The sequence below is a fragment of the Dromiciops gliroides genome, chromosome 1, assembly GCF_019393635.1.
Source record: "Dromiciops gliroides isolate mDroGli1 chromosome 1, mDroGli1.pri, whole genome shotgun sequence".
Lineage (NCBI taxonomy): Eukaryota > Metazoa > Chordata > Mammalia > Microbiotheria > Microbiotheriidae > Dromiciops > Dromiciops gliroides.
In genome coordinates, this window is record NC_057861.1 from 622,621,786 (window position 1) to 622,640,567 (window position 18,782).

The 18,782-nt window shown below is 39.7% G+C and overlaps 1 protein-coding gene across 1 annotated transcript in view; it reads left to right on the forward strand.

Annotated features, from left to right (window-relative positions):
• Window positions 1-3,297: 3,297 nt before the first annotated feature.
• The window catches only part of MEFV (MEFV innate immuity regulator, pyrin), a 33,965-nt gene continuing 18,480 nt past the window's right edge, over window positions 3,298-18,782 (forward strand). The window contains exons 1-2 of the mRNA XM_043978141.1: window positions 3,298-3,577; window positions 11,724-12,536. Coding sequence (XP_043834076.1) covers window positions 3,298-3,577; window positions 11,724-12,536 — 1,093 coding nt within the window. The remainder of the gene's footprint in view (window positions 3,578-11,723; window positions 12,537-18,782) is intronic.

Genomic DNA, 18,782 nt, shown 5'->3' on the forward strand with positions numbered 1-18,782 from the left:
ATACTACATAGCGGTAACCATTAAGATAATTTGAGACTGGTTAAGAAATGACCCCAATTGCCTTGCCAAAGAAAAAAAAAAGAAATAGAGAGGTTTATCAGTGGAACACATTAGGTACAATTTTTTTTTAAAGTGAGGCAACTGGGGTTAAGTGACTTACCCAGGGTCACACAGCTAGTAAGTGTTAAGTGTCTGACGCCGATTTGAACTCAGGTCCTCCTGAATCCAGGGCCTGTGCTTTATCCACTGCACCATCTAGCTGCCCCAGGTACATATTATATAAAAGCAAATTAATCTGCTGTTTGATAGTGCCCCTCCAACTCCAGCATCTAGGGGTAAAAAATTCATTATTTCACAAAAACTGCTGGAAAAATTGGAAAGCAGTTTGTTTGAAATTAGAGTTGGATCAATAAATCACACTATACACCAAAATTAGCCTAAATCTATGACTTAGATATAAAAGGTCATATTATAAACAAATTAGAGAAACAAGTAAGAAATTTCCTTGCAAATCTATAGTCAGGGTAAGATTTCAAGGGACAGAGAAGATTGCAGATGATAAAACAGGTAATTTTGATCGCATAAAATTCAAAAAATTTTATACAAAGAAAACCAATGCAGCTAAAATTAGGAGGGAACAGGTAAATGGGAGGGGGGGAGACCCTATAATAGACCTTATTTCTTTTGTAAATATATATATGTGTGTGTGTGTGTGTGTGTGTGTAATGTATATATATATATACACATATATATGGGATTGATTGAAATTTATAAAAATAAACTCTGTTTCCCAATTGGTAAATGGTAAAAAGATATGAATTAGCAGTGAGGAAGAGAGAGAGAGAGAGAGAGAAAACTATCACAAAGGCTATTTTCATTTTACAGATGAGGAAACTAAGGCAAATTGAGGTGCCTATGGGTACACAAGCAGTAAATATTGGAACCTGAACTAGTTGGAGCTTCCATGACTAGTGTGCCTTCCTGTACAACATGTTGCAGCCAGATCTACATTTAGGGTACAACTCCAGGTCTGCCTCCTCCATGAAAAATTTCCTGACCAGTTAAGTCTACTGTGTTCTCCAGTAACAACAACATTGTGTGATGACCAGTTGTGATAGACTTAGCTCTTCTCAGCAATCAATGATCCAAGACAATTCCAAAGGACTCATGATGCAAAATGTTCTCCACATCCAGAAAAAAGAACTGTGGATTCTGAATGCAGATTGAACCATACTGTTTCTACTTTTGTTTTTTTCTTTTTTGAGGTTTTTCCCTTTTGTTGTGATTCTTCTTTCACAATATGACTAATGCAGAATTATGTTTAATGTGATTGTCCATATATAACCTATATCAGATTGCTTGCTGTCTTGGGGAAGGGGGAGGGAAGGGAAGGAGGGAGAAAAATTTGGATCTAAAAATCTCAGGAAAGCAAATGTCGAAAATTATCTTTACATGTAACTGGAAAACAATAAAATACTTTCACGATTTTTTAAAAAAAAATCTACTGAGTTTTCTTTCTTCTTTGAACTCCTAAAACTGCTCTGTGGAATAGAATTAATCATTCACTGTTTTGTATTTGTACTCAAATGATTAGTGTGTAATCATTTTTTATGAGATACTATGTTCCTTGAAGGCATGAACATTGTCATTTACTTCTGTCGGCCCTAACCTAGGGCTGGGAAAATAGTAGGTTTGGGGTAGTTGTTGAATTGAAATTCTACCCCCAAAATACTCATTGAGTCAATTCTAGTGGTCATGGTATCTCATTGTGGCAGCCTGAAGCACAGGCAATGGTAACTTAACAGATCAGAATTGTTATCAAATCCCTAGGCAAATGTTATTCCTGCCTACATCCTAGGGCCTGTCATTGGCCCCTTATGTTCCCAGTGCCCTCAGGATGCTTTCTGGTTGTCTAATTCTATCTCCCCACCCTAGATACATACTTTAGCACTCTAACCAGATCTGCCCTCCTGAGAAAGGCACCAGGCACTAGAATTATTCTCTCTTCTACCCTCAGCCAAAACTCCCATCCTCTCCGTGGGGTTCATCATAGCTAGGTTTTAAAAGAAAAGTGAAGTATAAATGAGTTATTAGTTAATCCAACACTCCCAGGACATTTATCTTTTGAAATTGCAAATCATTTATCCAAAATGAATCTTCATTTAGCCAAATTAGTGGAGAATATACTTTTTTCCAATTGGTGGGAACCATTCCTAAGACCCTTAGTCTACTCAGGCTGCCACTATTCTAAACCTTGACCCACCAAAACTCTACCAATCCTGCCAGAAGAAAAGTGAGGAATGAGCTTTTGTTCTTCTCCCTCAACTTTCATCTCTTTCAGGGAGAAAGTAAGTGGCCTATAACAGATTTATTTTTTTGTTCCAAACAGTACAGATATGTAGAATTTCTCAATGTCCAGCTTAGAATACTAATCCAAAAAATACATTTCTTAAGATCTGTTCTGGGAAAGGCTTTATGGTATGATAGAAAGAACATTAGATCTAAATGAGGAGAGGCAGATTTATGAGACAGTGTGGTACAATACAAAGAGTACAGACTATGGAGTTGGAAGATGTGGGTTCAAAGGCCTTCTTGGGGAAGGGGATCATCTAGTACTCATGTGACCTTGGGAAAACCACTTAAACCCTCTAGGCTTCAGATTCCTCTTCTGCAAGATGTTATCATTGCTCTAGATGCTCTATTATGCCTCTTCCAGCTCTAAACATATAATCCTCTGAATCCTGGCCCTTAGACTAGCTGTGTGACCTTGGGAATGTTGCTTTTCTTCTCTGATCATCTATTTATCATTTCTAAATGGCATGCTGTAATAAAATCTACACTACCTGCCTCACAGTGTGTAAAGCACTTTGTGGACTGAAAAGTATCATTTCAATGTTACCTGTTCTTATCATTATTTTTTGGCCCTATCTACAACTGGTTGGCTAAAATAGCTAAGGTAGTGGTCTCCCTCACATTTGTTTGTTTCTTTCACATTAAGATGACTGGAGGTCACCCTTCTCTAAAATCCTTCGTGATATTTTGATGCCTCCTGAGCTGTATTTGATCAGCTGGTAGTTGGGAGAGGTGGCAAGACATCTGGAATAATAAATGAGCTCCCATGTTGATGGGAGTGGGAGGAGTCTGATACTCCACTTGTTCCTCCCTCTGCTTCCTGTTCTCCTTCCTTTATTTCACAACCTGTCACTTCTCTATATCTCTTTCACAGCCCCAGGGCTGGAATTTTCTGACCCTTATTGATACCTGGCTGGTTGGCTCTAGAAACATTGAACTGGTCTTATGGCAAAGAACCTGAGTGACCACCTGCTGCACACCTTGGAGAGCCTGGTGGCCTATGATCTGGAGAAATTCAAGTTCAAACTGCAGAATGCCAACTTGGATAAAGACCTAGATCCCATTCCTCAAGGCAGGCTTCAAAATGCTGCTGGACCAGTGAAGCTTGCTACTCTTCTGGTCAACTCTTATGGGGAAAAATATGCTGTGAAGTTGACCCTACAAGTGTTGCGAGCTATCAACCAACATCTCCTGGCGGAGGAGCTCAGCAAAGCAACTAGCCCAGGTAAGTCTGGCAGCCATGACCAGCAGCCTATCTTTTTTTCCCTTTGCAAATGACACTCATACCTCTTTACATTTGTATTGTTCTTCAGACTTTCAAAGCACCCTCACCTCTGTTATCTAAAAGGTAGGAACTGGAAAGGGCTGAATATTTAGAGTTTAGAATGGGTAGTGGCAATCACCTCCTGTGCCGTGCTACAGCAGGAACAGTGTGTCCTGGAAGCAGCACTTTAAGAAGGAGCTAAAAGCCAAGTAATAGTAAGCCAAGATGAAAAGGCAAAAAAAGCAGAAGACCATCAAAAACTTCTTTGGGGGAAAGGTAGACCTCAGAAGAAGAAGATAATAACAGAGTCAAAGCTCCAACATCCAAAGCTTCCAAGAAAAATATGATCTGGTCTCAGGCCATGGAAGCTCTCAAAAGGGACTTTGAAGAGAAAGTAGGAGAGATAGAAAGAAGATGTAGAGAAAGGGAGGAAAGAATGGAAAGAGAAATGAGAGCAATGCAGGAGAGTCATGAGAAAAAAGTCAACAGTTTGAAAAGCCAAATGGAAAAGGAGATTAAAAAACTGTCTGATGAAAATAATTGCCTAAGAATTAGGATTGAACAAATGGAAGCTAGTGACCTTATGAGAAACCAAGACACAGTAAAGCAAATCCAATTGAATGAAAAATAGAGGGCAATGTGAAATATCTCCTTGGAAAAACAGCTGACCTGGAAAATAAATCTAGGAGAGATCATTTGAAAATCATTGGACTACCTGAAAACCATGACCAAAACAAGAGCTTAGACACCATCCTCCAAGAGATTATGAGGGAAAATTGCCCTGATATTCTAGTAGCAGAAGCTAAAATAGAAATTGAAAGAATCCACTGATTACCTCCTGAAAGAGATCCCAAAAGGAAAACCTCCAGGAATATTGTAGCCAAATTCCAGAACTCCCAGGTCAAGGAGAAAATATTGCAAGCAGCTAGAAAAAAGGAATTCAAATACTGTGGAGCTCCAATAAGGATAAAGCAAGATAAAGCAGCTTCTACATTAAAGGACTGGAGGGCATGAAATATGATATTCCAGAGGGCAAAGGAACTGGGACTACAACCAAAAATCATGTACCCAGCAAAACTAAGCATAATCTTTCAGAGGCAAAATGGAATTTCAATGAGAAAGAAGATTTTCAGGCATTTGCTATGAAAAGACCTGAATTGAATCGAAAATTTGACTTTCAAATACAAGACCCTGGAGAAGCATAAAAAGGTAAACAGGAAAAAGACTTCATGAGGGATATTGAAAGATCAAACTATATTCCTATATGGGAAGATGATACTTCGAAATCATAAGAACTATCTCAGTAAGGAATTCACAGAGGACACAGGTCTGAACTGAATATGAAGGGATGGTATCTATAAAGCATTTATGTTTTGTTCTTTGTGAGGCAGACAGGGTGGGATGTCTTATGTCTGGGGCCAGATTTGGGCTTGGGGCCTCCTGGGTCCAGGGCTGGTGCATTGTCCACTGTGCCACCTAACTAACCCATGATGACATCCATAAAATAGAATTGAGGTGTAGGAGGAATAGACTGGGGGAGGGAGAAGGGGAAAGATGGTCTGGGGAGAGGTAGTTCACATGAAGGAAACAAGAAAAAAGCTTATGGAGGGGAGGGGAAGAGGGGGAAGGAATCGGGGAGTGAGTGAACCTCAATATCATCAGAATTGGCTCAAAGAAGGACTAATATACATACTCAAGTAGGTATAGTAATATATTTTTGCCCTGAGGGAGGGGAAGGAGATGAGGGGGGGAAGGGCAGATTGGGGGGAGAGAGCAGTAAAAAGCAAAACACTTTCAAGGAAGGTGAAGATGTTCTGCATTACTGCACAAGTATGACATATTGAATTGCCTGATTTCATAGGGAGAGTTGAGGAGGGAGGGAGGGAGGAAGAAAATTTAGAACACAGAATTAGCTCAAAGACCTTAATCTTGTCAGAGTGGGCTCATGGAGGGAATAACATTCACACCCAATTGGGAGGATTAATCTATTTAACCCTATAGGAAAGTAGGAGGGGAAGAGGATAAGGAAGAAAGGGTGAAAAAAAGGGAGTGCAGAGCAGGGGAGGGGACAGTTAGAAGTAAAACACTTTTGAGGAGGAATAGGTTAAAAGAAAATAGAAAATAGAGTAAATATCATGGGAAGGGAATAGGATGGAGGGAAATAGTTATGATGATTGATTACAATGGCAAAATGTATGGTACCTACCTTGCTGGGCTATTATGAAGAAATTTTTCTGTCAAGTTTAAGGTACTATATACAGGTTATGATGAACAGGATACTATCAGAAAAACCTGGAAAGACCTACATGAACTGAAGCAGAGTGAAATGTAGTGTATACAAAATAGCAGCAATAGTGTAAGATGATCTGCTGGGAAGCTTGTGGTAATTTTCAGCAAGGCAATGATCTAATATAACCCTGAAGGACTTATGAAAATGGCAACCCATCTACAGAGAAAGACCTGAGAGTATCTGAAAACAAATGGAAACACTTTTTTTTTCCTCCTCTTTGATAATTCCTTAATCTGAAGTTTTGGGGTTTTTTGACTGTTTTCTCTCACAACCTAGCTAATGTGGGATTGTTTTCCATGACTACTCATGTATAACTTATTTTGAAATGCTTGAATTCTAGTGGGTGTGGGGTGGGAATGGAGGAGGAAGAGAAGTTGGAACACAATGATTTTTTAAAAATTGATACTAAAATCTGTTTTTACATATATTTTGGAAAATAAAATTCTATTCAAAGATTACAAAAAAAAAAAAGAATGGGTAGTGACAGTGTTAGAAGTCCCTGATACACAAAATAGTTAAGAATTCCTGCTCTAGAACATATGTTTGAAGTGGAAGGGAAATTGAAATACAGAACCTAAAATACTAGAAGAGACATCAGAACAAAGACCATCAAATGGCAGAGATGGAAGGGACATGAGAACATTTTACAAAGGAGGAAACCGGTAAAGTGATTTATTTGTTTAAGTTTACACAACTAATTAGTAGTTAGTGCTAGTTCTCCTGACTCCCAATCCAATATTCTTTGTACTACAGAATGTACCTCACACTGGCCCTTTAAGGCCGTTAGAGCAAGTTACTAATAATCAGCCTAATTGATAGATGGTAAAACTGAGATATTCAATTGGTTAATAACCAAATCAGAATGAAAACCTAATTCACAAGCCCAGGCTCTTTCCATTAGAACACAAGGCTAGGGGCAGCTAGGTGGCACAGTGGATAAAGCACTGGCCCTGGATTCAAGAGGACCTGAGTTCAAATCTGGCCTCAGACACTTGACACTAGCTGTGTAATCCTGGGCAAGTCACTTAACTCTCATTGACCCACCAAAAAAAAAGGAAGAAAAAAAAAGAGAGCACAATGCTAGTGGTTTTCTCTTGAGTTTTGTCATAGGTGGGTAGTCTTCAAGTGTTTCTTCTTCTCAGAGGCAGGAGGATGACCTCTGACTGTGTGGAAAGTCTCGGGCCCAGATCATAATATTTCAGGAAACTCTTAGTTTCACTTCTTCTTTGGTTTCTCATTTTCTCCTTTTTTTCCTATATACCACCCTAGGGCACCTAGCTGGCCCAGTGGATAGAGTAGCAGGCTTGAAGTCAGAAAACTCTTTTTTCTGAGTTTAAATCCAGCCTCAGACACTTACTAGTTGTGTCAACCTGGGCAAGTCACTTCACCCTGTTTGCCTCAGTTTCTTCACCTATAAAATGAGCTGAAGAAGGAAATGGCAAACTGCTCTAGTATCTTTGTCAAGAAAACTCCAAATGGGGTCATGAAGAGTCAGACATGACAACACCACCCTATTTCCCATCAGTATCTTCCTTTCCCTTTTTCTGAGAACAACCCCATGCATCAGACAGACATGCACACACTCCAGAGCCCAGCTAGGGGTACTGTATTTGTCCACCAAATCTAGAGCTCCCATTCCTAAAGACTGAGCAGCCAACAAAGATAGCTGGAATTTTGCATGACTTTCTCCTGCTCTTTTACCTCAACTTTCCCCTGGTCTCAAAAAGCTCTTTGGTGGAGGCAGCTAGGTGGCACAGTGGATAGAGCACCGGCCCTGGATTCAGGAGGACCTGAGTTCAAATCTGTCCTCAGCTTTACATGCTTACTAGGTGTGTGACCCTGGGCAAGTCACTTAACCCCAATTGCCTCACCAAAAACAAAACAAAACAACCAAACAAAAAAAAAAGATCTTTGGTAGAAACTGTAGCCTTCTAGCTACACATTCCATTATATAGGGAATCCCATGCTCCTTTTTGTCACTGCTCATGCCTTGTCCTTCTCCAGGCCTGGATTATTTCTACTACCTCCCTTCTCTCCCCGTCCTTGCATACTGCTGGATGCTGCTAGAAAAAGTTATTCAAGCACCAGCCCTGGATTCAGGAGGACCTGAGTACAAAATCAGCCTCAGACACTTGACACTTACTAGCTGTGTGACCCTGGGCAAGTCACTTAACCCTCATTGCCCCACCAAAAAAAAGAAAGAAAGAAAGAGAGAGAGAAAGAAAGAAAGAAAGAGAGAGAGAGAAAGAAAGAGAGAGAGGAAGGAAGGAAGGAAGGAAGGAAGGAAGGAAGGAAGGAAGGAAGGAAGGAAGGAAGGAAGGAAGGAAGGAAGGAAGGAAGGAAGAAGAAAAAAGAAAGTTATTCAACTAGCTGGATTCACAACAAACGTATGTTATCTAATATGAGCTGGCTGCTCATGGCTGTACACCAGTCCATTTATCCTTCCATTTCTGTGAGTCACTGCATTTTACTTGCCCCTACCCTTATGTGGACTGGACAGCTTCACCAGCATGGGGGTGTTTTCTTCTTTCAGAAAACTGGAAAGAAAATGGCCAAGAAAATGGCCCTTCAATATTTTCCCAATCTATCACCTTCCAGCCTCCCAGCCATATTACCGACTCGTTGCTTAGAGAGATTCTGATATAATTGTTCCCTCTACCTTGGGAAATTGAAGAAAAAAAAAAGAATTTTTTTTTCCTTTCGACTCCAAGCCCTCAGAGCATTGATCTGGCAAAATAACTCAATTGTCATTTTCTTTCTTTCCCTTCCATTTGCTCCTTTGTGGTCCTCCCTGTTATATTTGATCAAGGAGACACATAGATTTGCAACGAAATGGGTAAAAGCACATGTCACAATGGCCAGTTTGAAAGACTGAGTGAAGCAGAAAGGTAAACAAACTTTTAAGAAGGAAAGATAAGTTTTGGGAAGCAGGCATACACCTTATCAGAAGCCAGGGAGGAAGAAAGGCAAGAAAGGGAAGGACAGAACACTTTGTGTCAGTTCTGCGGTGCTGAGTTGTTGTTGTTTGTCCTTCTTACTCGAAGAGGACCATGACACATCAGGAAGGTGATGTCATGACTTGCAGTGAATTGGATTTAAGTGAAGGAGAGCTGTATAAGGTCACCAACCTCACTCTCCTCCAGAGCCATCTGGGTCCAGTGGCAAGATATAGATTAGATATTTAAAGCAATTGGAGTTAAGTAAATTGCCCAGGGTCACACAGTTAGTAAGTATCTGAGGTGAAATTTGAACTCTGGTCCTTTTGACTCCAGGTCCAGTGCTCTATCCACTGTGCCATCTAGCTACCCCCACAGTATTAGGTAGGTCTCAGTGACACAGCATCAATCCTGACACATCTTGTACATGACAGGCCCGGACAGCCCTGGGTCTGGAGTCTCATACTGAGGATATTACAGCCAGCACTGTTTCCCTTTGTAGCTTCTGGTCTCTTGACCCCAGCTCTTCTACTTCCAGAGCACTGCCCCCCCCCTTCTACTGCTAATGTCAGTGTGCTCCAGAATAACTTCAACTACCCACAATCCCTTTAATTGGGAGTCTGGGGGGCATATCAACCCTCATCCACCAATCTCCAGGTTAGGACAAATTCCCCAGGGAGATTGAGGAAGAGTGGGGAATAAGGACAGACCTCTGTACAAAACCTCCAGCATCCTGATCTCCTTGGCAATGCTAAAGCAATTCCTTAGCTTATTAAATATTATAATATCAAATATAAATAAAATTGAATATTATATTGAATATTAAAAATTAGTATTATCATTTCCTGCAAGGAAAACTTTTTCTTTTCAAAACACCTATACCACTCTTCCTTTCTCCTTTTTAACAGAGGAACTCACGTCTTACTTCACTGGGCAAATTGAGGTCATCCATTATGAACTACCTCTCCCCTAATCCATGTCTCAAATCCCCTCAACATCATTCCCCATTCTCCTCACTTGATCAAGTCTGAGAAAGCAGTAGCCTTTTTCTTTGCCCTTATACATGTGCCCTTGATCACATGTCCTGGTTTCTCCAGGCATTTGCCTCTTTGATCAGTTTCCTACCCCCTGCCTCTGCAAGTATCTTTAAGCATCTTAACCATGTTTGGTGCTTGCTCATATAAGTCTTCAGTCTAGAAGAGGAGTTTGGGGAGTTTCCTTCCTGGAAGAAATACAGATCTCTCTCCTTGTTCTTTGCTTCCTTTCTTTCCAGTGGAAAACCATGATAAGAGGCAGAGTATTATAGACTATCATGGGTGCAAAGGAGAGGACAAGTGCATTGAGAAATTTGAGAAGGGAAAATTCCCTTTCAGCTGAGGGAGTCAAGGAAGGGCTTGTGAAGGAGGTAGTATCCACCTCATAACTTGGAAGTTGGGGATAGGGGTGAGGGGCATTTAAGGAGTTATAATAATAGGTATCCTACTTAACCTCACATGGCTGATCAGAGGATCAAATGAAATAACGTACATAAAGTACGTTACAAATAGAAGGGATTCTCAAGAGATTGCAATATGAGTTGATGGAAGGAGTGCCCACCTTCCAAATGACAGATCCTTATTTAATGTCTAGAAAGCACTTTTTCTTTCAGGGCAATGAGGATTAAGTGACTTGCCCAGGGTCACACAGCTAGTAAGTGTCAAGTGGCTGAGGCCAGATTTGAACTCAGGTCCTCCTGAATCCAGCCAGGGCCAATGCTTTATCTACTGTGCCACCTAGCTGCCCCCTATAAAGCACTTCTATCCTCAGAACACCCCTTTGAGACAGGCAGTGAAAATATTATTTTTTAAAAATACATGTTGTTGATATTGTTTGCTTTTTACATCACCAGAATTTATCCCAGTATTCCCTTTCTTTCTTTCTTTCTTTCTTTCTTTTTTCCAGGGCAATGAGGGTTAAGTGACTTGCCCAGGGTCACACAGCTAGTAAGTATCAGGTGTCTGAGGCTGGATTTGAACTCAGGTCCTCCTGAATCCAGGGCCAGTGCTTTATCTACTGTACCATGTAGCTGCCCCCAGTATTCCCTTTCTTGTTCCAGAGAGCCACCCTGTGTAATAAATAACATTTTTAAAAGAACAGGGGATAAAAAAATCAACAAAATTGATTAATATATGGAAAAAATGTGAAAATAAATTCAATGTACCAAGGACGTCTGAAAAAGACTGGGGTGGCAGTGAAAGTATTATTATCCCTGTTTTATATATGAGAAAACTGAGGTTTCAAGATGTCAAATGATTTAACTACATAGCTAGTAAGTCAGAGCTGAATTCCAGGGTTTCTGATTCCCACTCCAGGTTTCTTGTTGTTGTTGTTGTTTTAGTTTAAATGAAAGTATAAGAGCACCCACAAAACAACAACAACAACAACAACAAAGTATAAGGGCAGCTAGGTGATGCAGTGGATAGAGCAACAGCCCTGGAGTCAGCAGGACCTGAGTTCAAATCCAGCCTCAAACACTTGACACTAGCTGTGTGACCCTGGGCAAGTCACTTAACCCTCATTGCCCCACCCCCTCCCAAAGTATAGGCATATTGTTTAAAGCACTTTAAGAGTTATTTTAACCAAAATTCCTTGCATACCAAAAATTAGGGTGCTGATTACAAGTTATTCCACTCATTAAAGGTAGAAAATAAAGCAAATAAATTGAATGTATCCATAGCCCTAACTTAAAAGTAAAATTTAAACTTAAATTCCTCAAGTATTTTATAATTTGCACTTTAGCTAATTTTGACAAATGGTTCCCTCCTATCTCCTCCTTTTACCCCCAAATCTTCATCTTGGATTTATGAGTGTTTAATGATTTGCTATCTGTGTGTCTTTTCAGAATGTTTTCCTCAAGAGTATGTCACAGAAACCTTGGAAGCCTCTGTTTTCTCAAGGGAAACAGGATCTAAGAGACTGGAAACAACTGTTCCTTTGAAAAGGATAATAGAGAATCCAGATGCTGATTTGCAGAGCCCAGATGAAGTCAGCACAGCTGGGCTTCAGGTGCCAATTTCATCCAGCCAGATGTATGTTGAGCAAGAATGTCAGAAGAAATTCCAGAGGAACTGGGAAGATCAGAGGACTTTCAAGGGCTCACATCTGACAGAGGTTCAGCAGAGACCAAGGAGCCAGACTGTGAACATACGTCCCAAAGGGACTCAGCTAACATTCCGTCCTGTTTCTTCAGGAGACAAAGAACCTTCATCTCCAGAAAGTGCTGTGACTTTAGAGAACAAAATAGATGGGATTCTAGAAACAGCTATTAATTTAAAGAAAGTGGAAGCTAGAAATTCAAATGCAGCTCAACTTCTGGAGAGCCACCAGTATGAGAATTCAGAAGTTGCTGGCACTTTAGAGCAAAAAACAAACGGGAATCCAAAGCTCTTCTTTTACTTGGGAGAAAGGGGAATACCGAAGCAAGGATTTGGTGTATCTTTAGGAGAGCAAAACCACCCAAATGAAAAATCAGTAAATAATGGACCTGGGAATCCAGAAGTTTCTGTGTCCTTGGGCAAGAATGTGACACTTTCTAACTGCCAAGTCCCTGGGTCCCAGGAGGAAGAGATACCTGGTCATATGTATACTTCCATGTCTTCAGGAAAGAAAGAACCTCAGAATCCTGGAAACCAGTATTTAAAAGAAGATTGTGAAGGTATTTTTCCCAGCATTTATTTTTAATCCCATAAGGACTATATTGTTATTTTCTCTTAACATCTCTTCATATCCTTAGTGGAATGCTTTGTAAAAAAAAAAAATTCTCTTCTAATGCAGTAATCTTATGCTTTTAAATCATGGTACTTGAATGTTATTCTTAGATGATATATTTACTATGTACAATAGAGACTAGGTATAGAGAGGCAGCTTGGCATAATGGGTAGAGTACTACTCTTTTTGGGGGGGCAGGGCAATGAGGCTTAAGTGACTTGCCCAGGGTCACACAGCTAGCAAGTGTCAAGTGTCTGAGATGGGATTTGAACTCAGGTCCTCCTGAATCCAAGGCCGGTGCTTCATCCACTGTACCACCTAGCTACCCAAATGTTTTTCTTTAAGAAATCTCTTGGTGGGGCCCCTAGGTGGCACAGTGGATAAAGCACTGGCCCTGGATTCAGGAGGACCTGAGTTCAAATCCAGACTCAGACACTTGACACTTACTAGCTGTGTGACTCTGGGCAAGTCACTTAATCCTCATTGCCCTGCCCAAAAAAGAAACAAAAAGAAAAAAGAAATAATAAAAGAGAAAAAGTTGTTGAGCTAGAAGGTCATGGAGCCCAATCTATAACCAAACAGTGAAGCTCTCTACACCATCCCTACCAAATGATCATTCAGCCACAAATCTGATAATATCTTTATCTTCATCCAAGTCAATGATAAAAATACTGAGTGGAATAGAACAAAAGGGAGGTCGTTGGGCTTTCCCCTAGAGAATTTCTTCTAGACTGACATCACTCTGAGTTCATTCAGCCACTTTCAAATATTATATCCATCCAGCCCACATTTCTCCATTTTGTCTATAAAGACATAATGAGGGGGCAGTTAGGTGGTGCAGTGTATAGAACACTGGCCCTGGATTCAGGGAAGACCTGAGTTCAAATCCAGCCTCAGACACTTACTAGCTGTGTAACCCTGGACAAGTCATTTAACCCTCATTGCCCCACCAAAAAAACCCCAAAAACTACTTATTATCTGCATCTGTCTCTTTCCTTTATAAGTTGGTTGATTATTTTGCTATGCAACCATACAGTTCTCTTTAGATCACCTCCTCTTCTATCTTCATCAAAATTATTTGTTTGTACTGTCATAATTTTGTTTTCAGGAGTATCCCACCCCTCTTCTGCCAACTTCCCTGGTAGAATTTGAGTCCATGGGACCCAATATATTCTTTTTCTGGACTCCTTGAAACCCACTTTGCCAAAATATAGGACATACATTGACTTTTCTTTCTTATCTATCATAAATGATAAGATGGGGTAGTAACTTCTTCCCAAGACTGTCATTTTTATTTCAGCAATCAGTTCTTATTGCTCAGAATAGTTCCTCTCACTGCTTTCTCTATGTTTTCAAGAATGAAATAAAATTAAGGCAGGTCAGTAATTTACAAACTGTTCTGCTGTTAACCAAAATAAAACTCTAGAAGATTGTTTTGTTTTGTTTTTGGGGGGGAAAGGGAGAGTTTGCAGGGAAATGAGGGTTAAGTGACTTGCCCAAGGTCACACAGCTAGTAAGTGTCAAGTGTCTGAGACCAGATTTGTACCCAGGTCCTCCTGAATCCAGGGCTGGTGTTTTATCCACTGCATCACCTAGCTGCCCCATAGAAGATTGTTTAAATAGGTGAAATAGGGGCAGCTAGGTGGTGCAGTGGACAGAACACTGGCCCTGGATTCAGGAGGAACTGAGTTCAAATCCTGCCTCAGATCCTTGACACTTACTAGCTGTGTGACCCTGGGCAAGTCACTTAATCCCAATTGCCTCACCAAAAGGAAAAAAAAACCTAAAGCAAAATAAAAAACATAAATCAGTGAAATACCCACATACTACTATATTGTACCACTATGTTAGGGTTTTGATGTTTCCAGAACTTACTGTCTATTTTGTTCTTCTGTCTGGCTGATATCTAGTATGCTCCATAACCATCACTATTACTACCATTACCAACTCTTAAGATGGAAAGGATCCCAATAATGATGAAAATAATATCTAGCATTTATATATCACTTCAAGGTTTGTGCTTTACAGATGTTATTTCAATTGATCCTCACAACAGCTTTGTAAGGTGGGTGTTAACATCAACTAGTCCAACCTCCTCCTTTCCATAATGATGTCACTTCAGTTTCTTTCTCTACTGATATCTAAATGCTTCTCATCATGTTTTTCCCCAAAATTACCAGATTGGGTAATGGTCATCAGGTTAGATGATACTCAGGGGGCTCTAAATTATGTCATGGATACGTGCTCCAAGAATATAGTTATGTCCTGATTATTCATGTCAAGCTGGCATAAGACTACCCTGGCATAAGACTACCCTTGCATAGGCCACAGCTATGACCAGTACCAGATGTCCTTCTCCCTGGGATAAAACCTATAGATCCTTATTATCATTCCATTGAAAATGAGAAGCCGGGGATAAAGCACCGGCCCTGGAGTCAGGAGGACCTGAGTTCAAATCTGGCTTCAGACACTTGACACTTACTAGCTGTGTGACCCTGGGCAAGTCATTTAACCCCAATTGCCCTGCAAAAAAAAAAAAAAGAAAGAAAGAAAGAAAGAAAGAAAGAAAGAAAGAAAGGAAGGAAGGAAGGAAGGAAGGAAGGAAGGAAGGAAGGAAGGAAGGAAGGAAGGAAGGAAGGAAGGAAGAAAGAAAGAAAGAAAGAAAGAAAGAAAGAAAGAAAGAAAGAAAGAAAGAAAGAAAGAAAGAAAGAAAGAAAGAAAGAAAGAAAGAAAGAAAGAAAGAAAGAAAGAAAGAAAGAAAGAAAGAAAGAAAATGAGAAGCTGGGCAGCTAGGTGGTGCAGTGGATAACGCACCAGCCCTGGATTCAGGAGGAACTGAGTTCAAATCCAACCTCAGACACGTGACACTTACTTACTAGCTGTGTGACCCCGGGCAAGTTACTTAACCCTCATTGTCCCGCAAAAATAAAAATAAAAATAATTTGGGGCACCTAGGTGGCGCAGTGAATAGAGCACCAGCCCTGGATTCAGGAGGATCTGAGTTCAAATATGACCTCAGACACTTAATACTTACTAGCTGTGTGACTTTGGGCAAGTCACTTAACCCCAATTGCCTCACACACACACACAAAACAACAGACAACAACAAAAGAAAATGAGAAGCTGTTTCTTCTTCAAGACAACTAGCTCTCTCTTCACTATTAGAGCTTCAAACCTACAAGATAACTCTGAAATTTCTTTGATCTTTCCTTCTCTGTGTTGCTTCTTCCACTCTGGAACTTCCTTATTATATAGGTTTGGATTCCCTTTCACTTCTTTAGATTCCTTCCTCTCTTTCTTTCCCCATCAAAGCACTTTTTCCCCCAAGAAAAACATTGAATCATCCCTGATAATCAGAAGAGTAGAGAGTTATTTTTCTAAGCCTTTCATCTTCTCTTTCAGCAGGGGAATGAAGCTGCATTTTGAACATAGTTATTTTGTTGTTGTTGCTGTTGTTCTGGCAGAAATAGCAATATCTTTAAAGGTTGCTTGAATATTCCCCTTGCCCTCCATTCCACTCTCACTGCTAAATTTCATTGTAGACTTGTGTGGGAAATGTCCTATTTTGCCATGGTAATCCACTATATTGGGAGGCTCTATCTCCAGAGTCTTCTAAATCAAAGTTTTCTTTTAGTGTTTTTTTAAATAGTAAACTTTCCTACTTTTTCCTAGGATTTTCACGTCTTTTCTTGCCAGGTGCATTAGACTTACCAACACCTAAATCTAAACAATAGATACTTTTAGCTGTTGCCTACAAGAATATATTCTTTAAATAAAAGTTAATACTGTACCCTGCATTTAGGCACCAAAAAATAATTTGCAAGAAATAATTTTATTTATTTAATATTAATCTACAGCCAAGCTATTTCTAATTTGGAGATACATCCAAACTAACATAGAGCCCTCTGTTCTCTGACATGACTCTCTGTCCAAAATTTCAGATAAAATTTACAGGAAACTTGAACAAGAAGATATCTAAAAATACGGTTTGGGTTAACGTTCCAGAATTGAGTAACCAAGCTACTATCTCATTCCTCCTGCACCTTACTCCTAGAGTTGAATAAAGGGACTTCCTCTCTCCATTGATATATTAATCTTTTCTCAGTGAAAAAAGTCTACCAAAACACTTACTAGCTGTGTGATCCTGGGCAAATCACTTAACCCTGTTTGCCTCAGTTCCTCTTCTGTAAAATGAGCTGGCGAAGGAAATGACAAACCATTCCAATGTCTTTGCCAAAAAAAAAAAAAATCCCAAATAAGATCAAGAAGAGTTGAATAACACTGAAACAATTCAATGGCAAGAACAAAAGGGATTTCTCTTTTATGGGTCAGGACTGGAGAAAGCGATGTAAATAAGACAAAAGCTCTTTGTTTAAAGTTTAGTACAAACCTTAATTTATTCCTTAAGGACCCCCCTCCATTTTTTTTTGTCTTGACTCACCTCCAAAGGGTTTTTCCCTAGATGTCTGGAAAGAGATTTAGAGAAAAACATTTTTTAATATTTCTAAAGAAACTCAAAATGAAGTTTTTAATATGCCTTCACAATTTCCCATTTGTGCTTCTTGCATACTTTATTTGAAGCATAATCTATATTTATTCTAGAATCTCAACTTCATACCTATTAATCAATAGTAAAATACACTATTCTAACTAGTCAAAAATATAGAGTTTTCTGTGTTTTGCTTTTTTTGAATGCGGCAAAATAAAAGATGACAAAGACTCTTTTTAATGCTATAATATAGTATATTATATAGTATAGTGACATAATAGGGTTGGCTCATTGCTTCAAACTGAGATACAGAAAGCACTTTAGTAGGTAGAGACATACTTGTGTTTCTAACTAGCCCTTTAATTTTTTGAACAGTAACCAGATAGCTCTGCAGATTAACAGTGCTCTCTAGGATCAAGGTAATCCAATTTAAAGGCATTTGGAACTTCATTCTTAAGCTTAACTGTACAGTAGATAGTCTGATCTCCTTAGTCATAGCTATTCCAGAAGAGATATTCTCAGTCTTAAACTTTTCATATAGTTCTAACTCCCCTCCAGACAATGTATTTGCTATTTGTTGAATTCAATGAATCTTACCAAGGACTGAAACTACATCCTCATTTCAGAATTTTGTACACACTGTAAATAGATGGTTGTAAAGGTCCCAAAATCCGCTTATTGCATTATTCCAGGACCAATTACTATGAACCAACAAGACTGCCCTGAGGGGTTTCAAACTTCCAAGGTCTCTGAGTTACGCCTCAGATTCTCTTCAGGAAACCATAGTTACAGAAAATACAATATTAGTGGCTGCATTCTGAAACTGAAATTCTACAGTCATAACCCCATAGCTATAGGTCAGAAGAGATTTTTGATTCCTTAAACAGCCCAGTCAGTCTTGATGAGTGAGGTCACAATATATGACCCATATCTGGTCATTCAAGAAATTCTGGGCCTTACAGCATTGCTCCATCCCATCAGAGTATCTCTGCCTATTAGACAGTCTCACTCATGAGGAAAGGAGAGTTTCCATGTGGTTTTCCTACTCAAATTTCAGTGGCTCTTTATCTGTTCCAGGATTAAATATAAAACTCTCTGTTTGGTGTTCAAAGCCCTTCATAACCTGGGCCCTTCCTACCTTTTCAGTCTTGTTACAACTTACTCACCCCCAAGTAACAGCAAAGGACTCAGGTTTCTAGAGATTCTTTGTAAAAGACATTCCATCTCTCAGTTCCAGGCATTTTTCCTGGCTATCCCCCCTGTTTGGAACTCCCCACTCTCATCTCTCCCTCCTAGTTCCTCTGGCTTCTTTCAAGTCCCATCTTCTATAAGAAGCCTTTCTTGATACCCTTGATGCTGGGGCCTTCTCTCTGTTGATTATCTCTAATTTGCTCTGTATATATCTTGTTTGTACATAGCTATTTGCGTGTTATCTCCCCCTGTGAGACTGTTAGCTTCTTGAGAGATGGGACTATTTTTTTCCCCTTTTTTTGTAGCCCTACTATTTGGCACAGTGCCTGGCACATAGCAGGTGTTTAATAGATATTTATTAACTGACTGACTGGTGTATTTCCCCAAACTGGCCTAGAGCTGATTCAGTTAGGCTCCTGTCATAACAACAATGGCTTTTCTAATTGTGCCAATTAGTCATCTCTTTCTGCGCCTTTGTATGCTTTCTGTACTGAAATTTTGGTGTTAATTTTA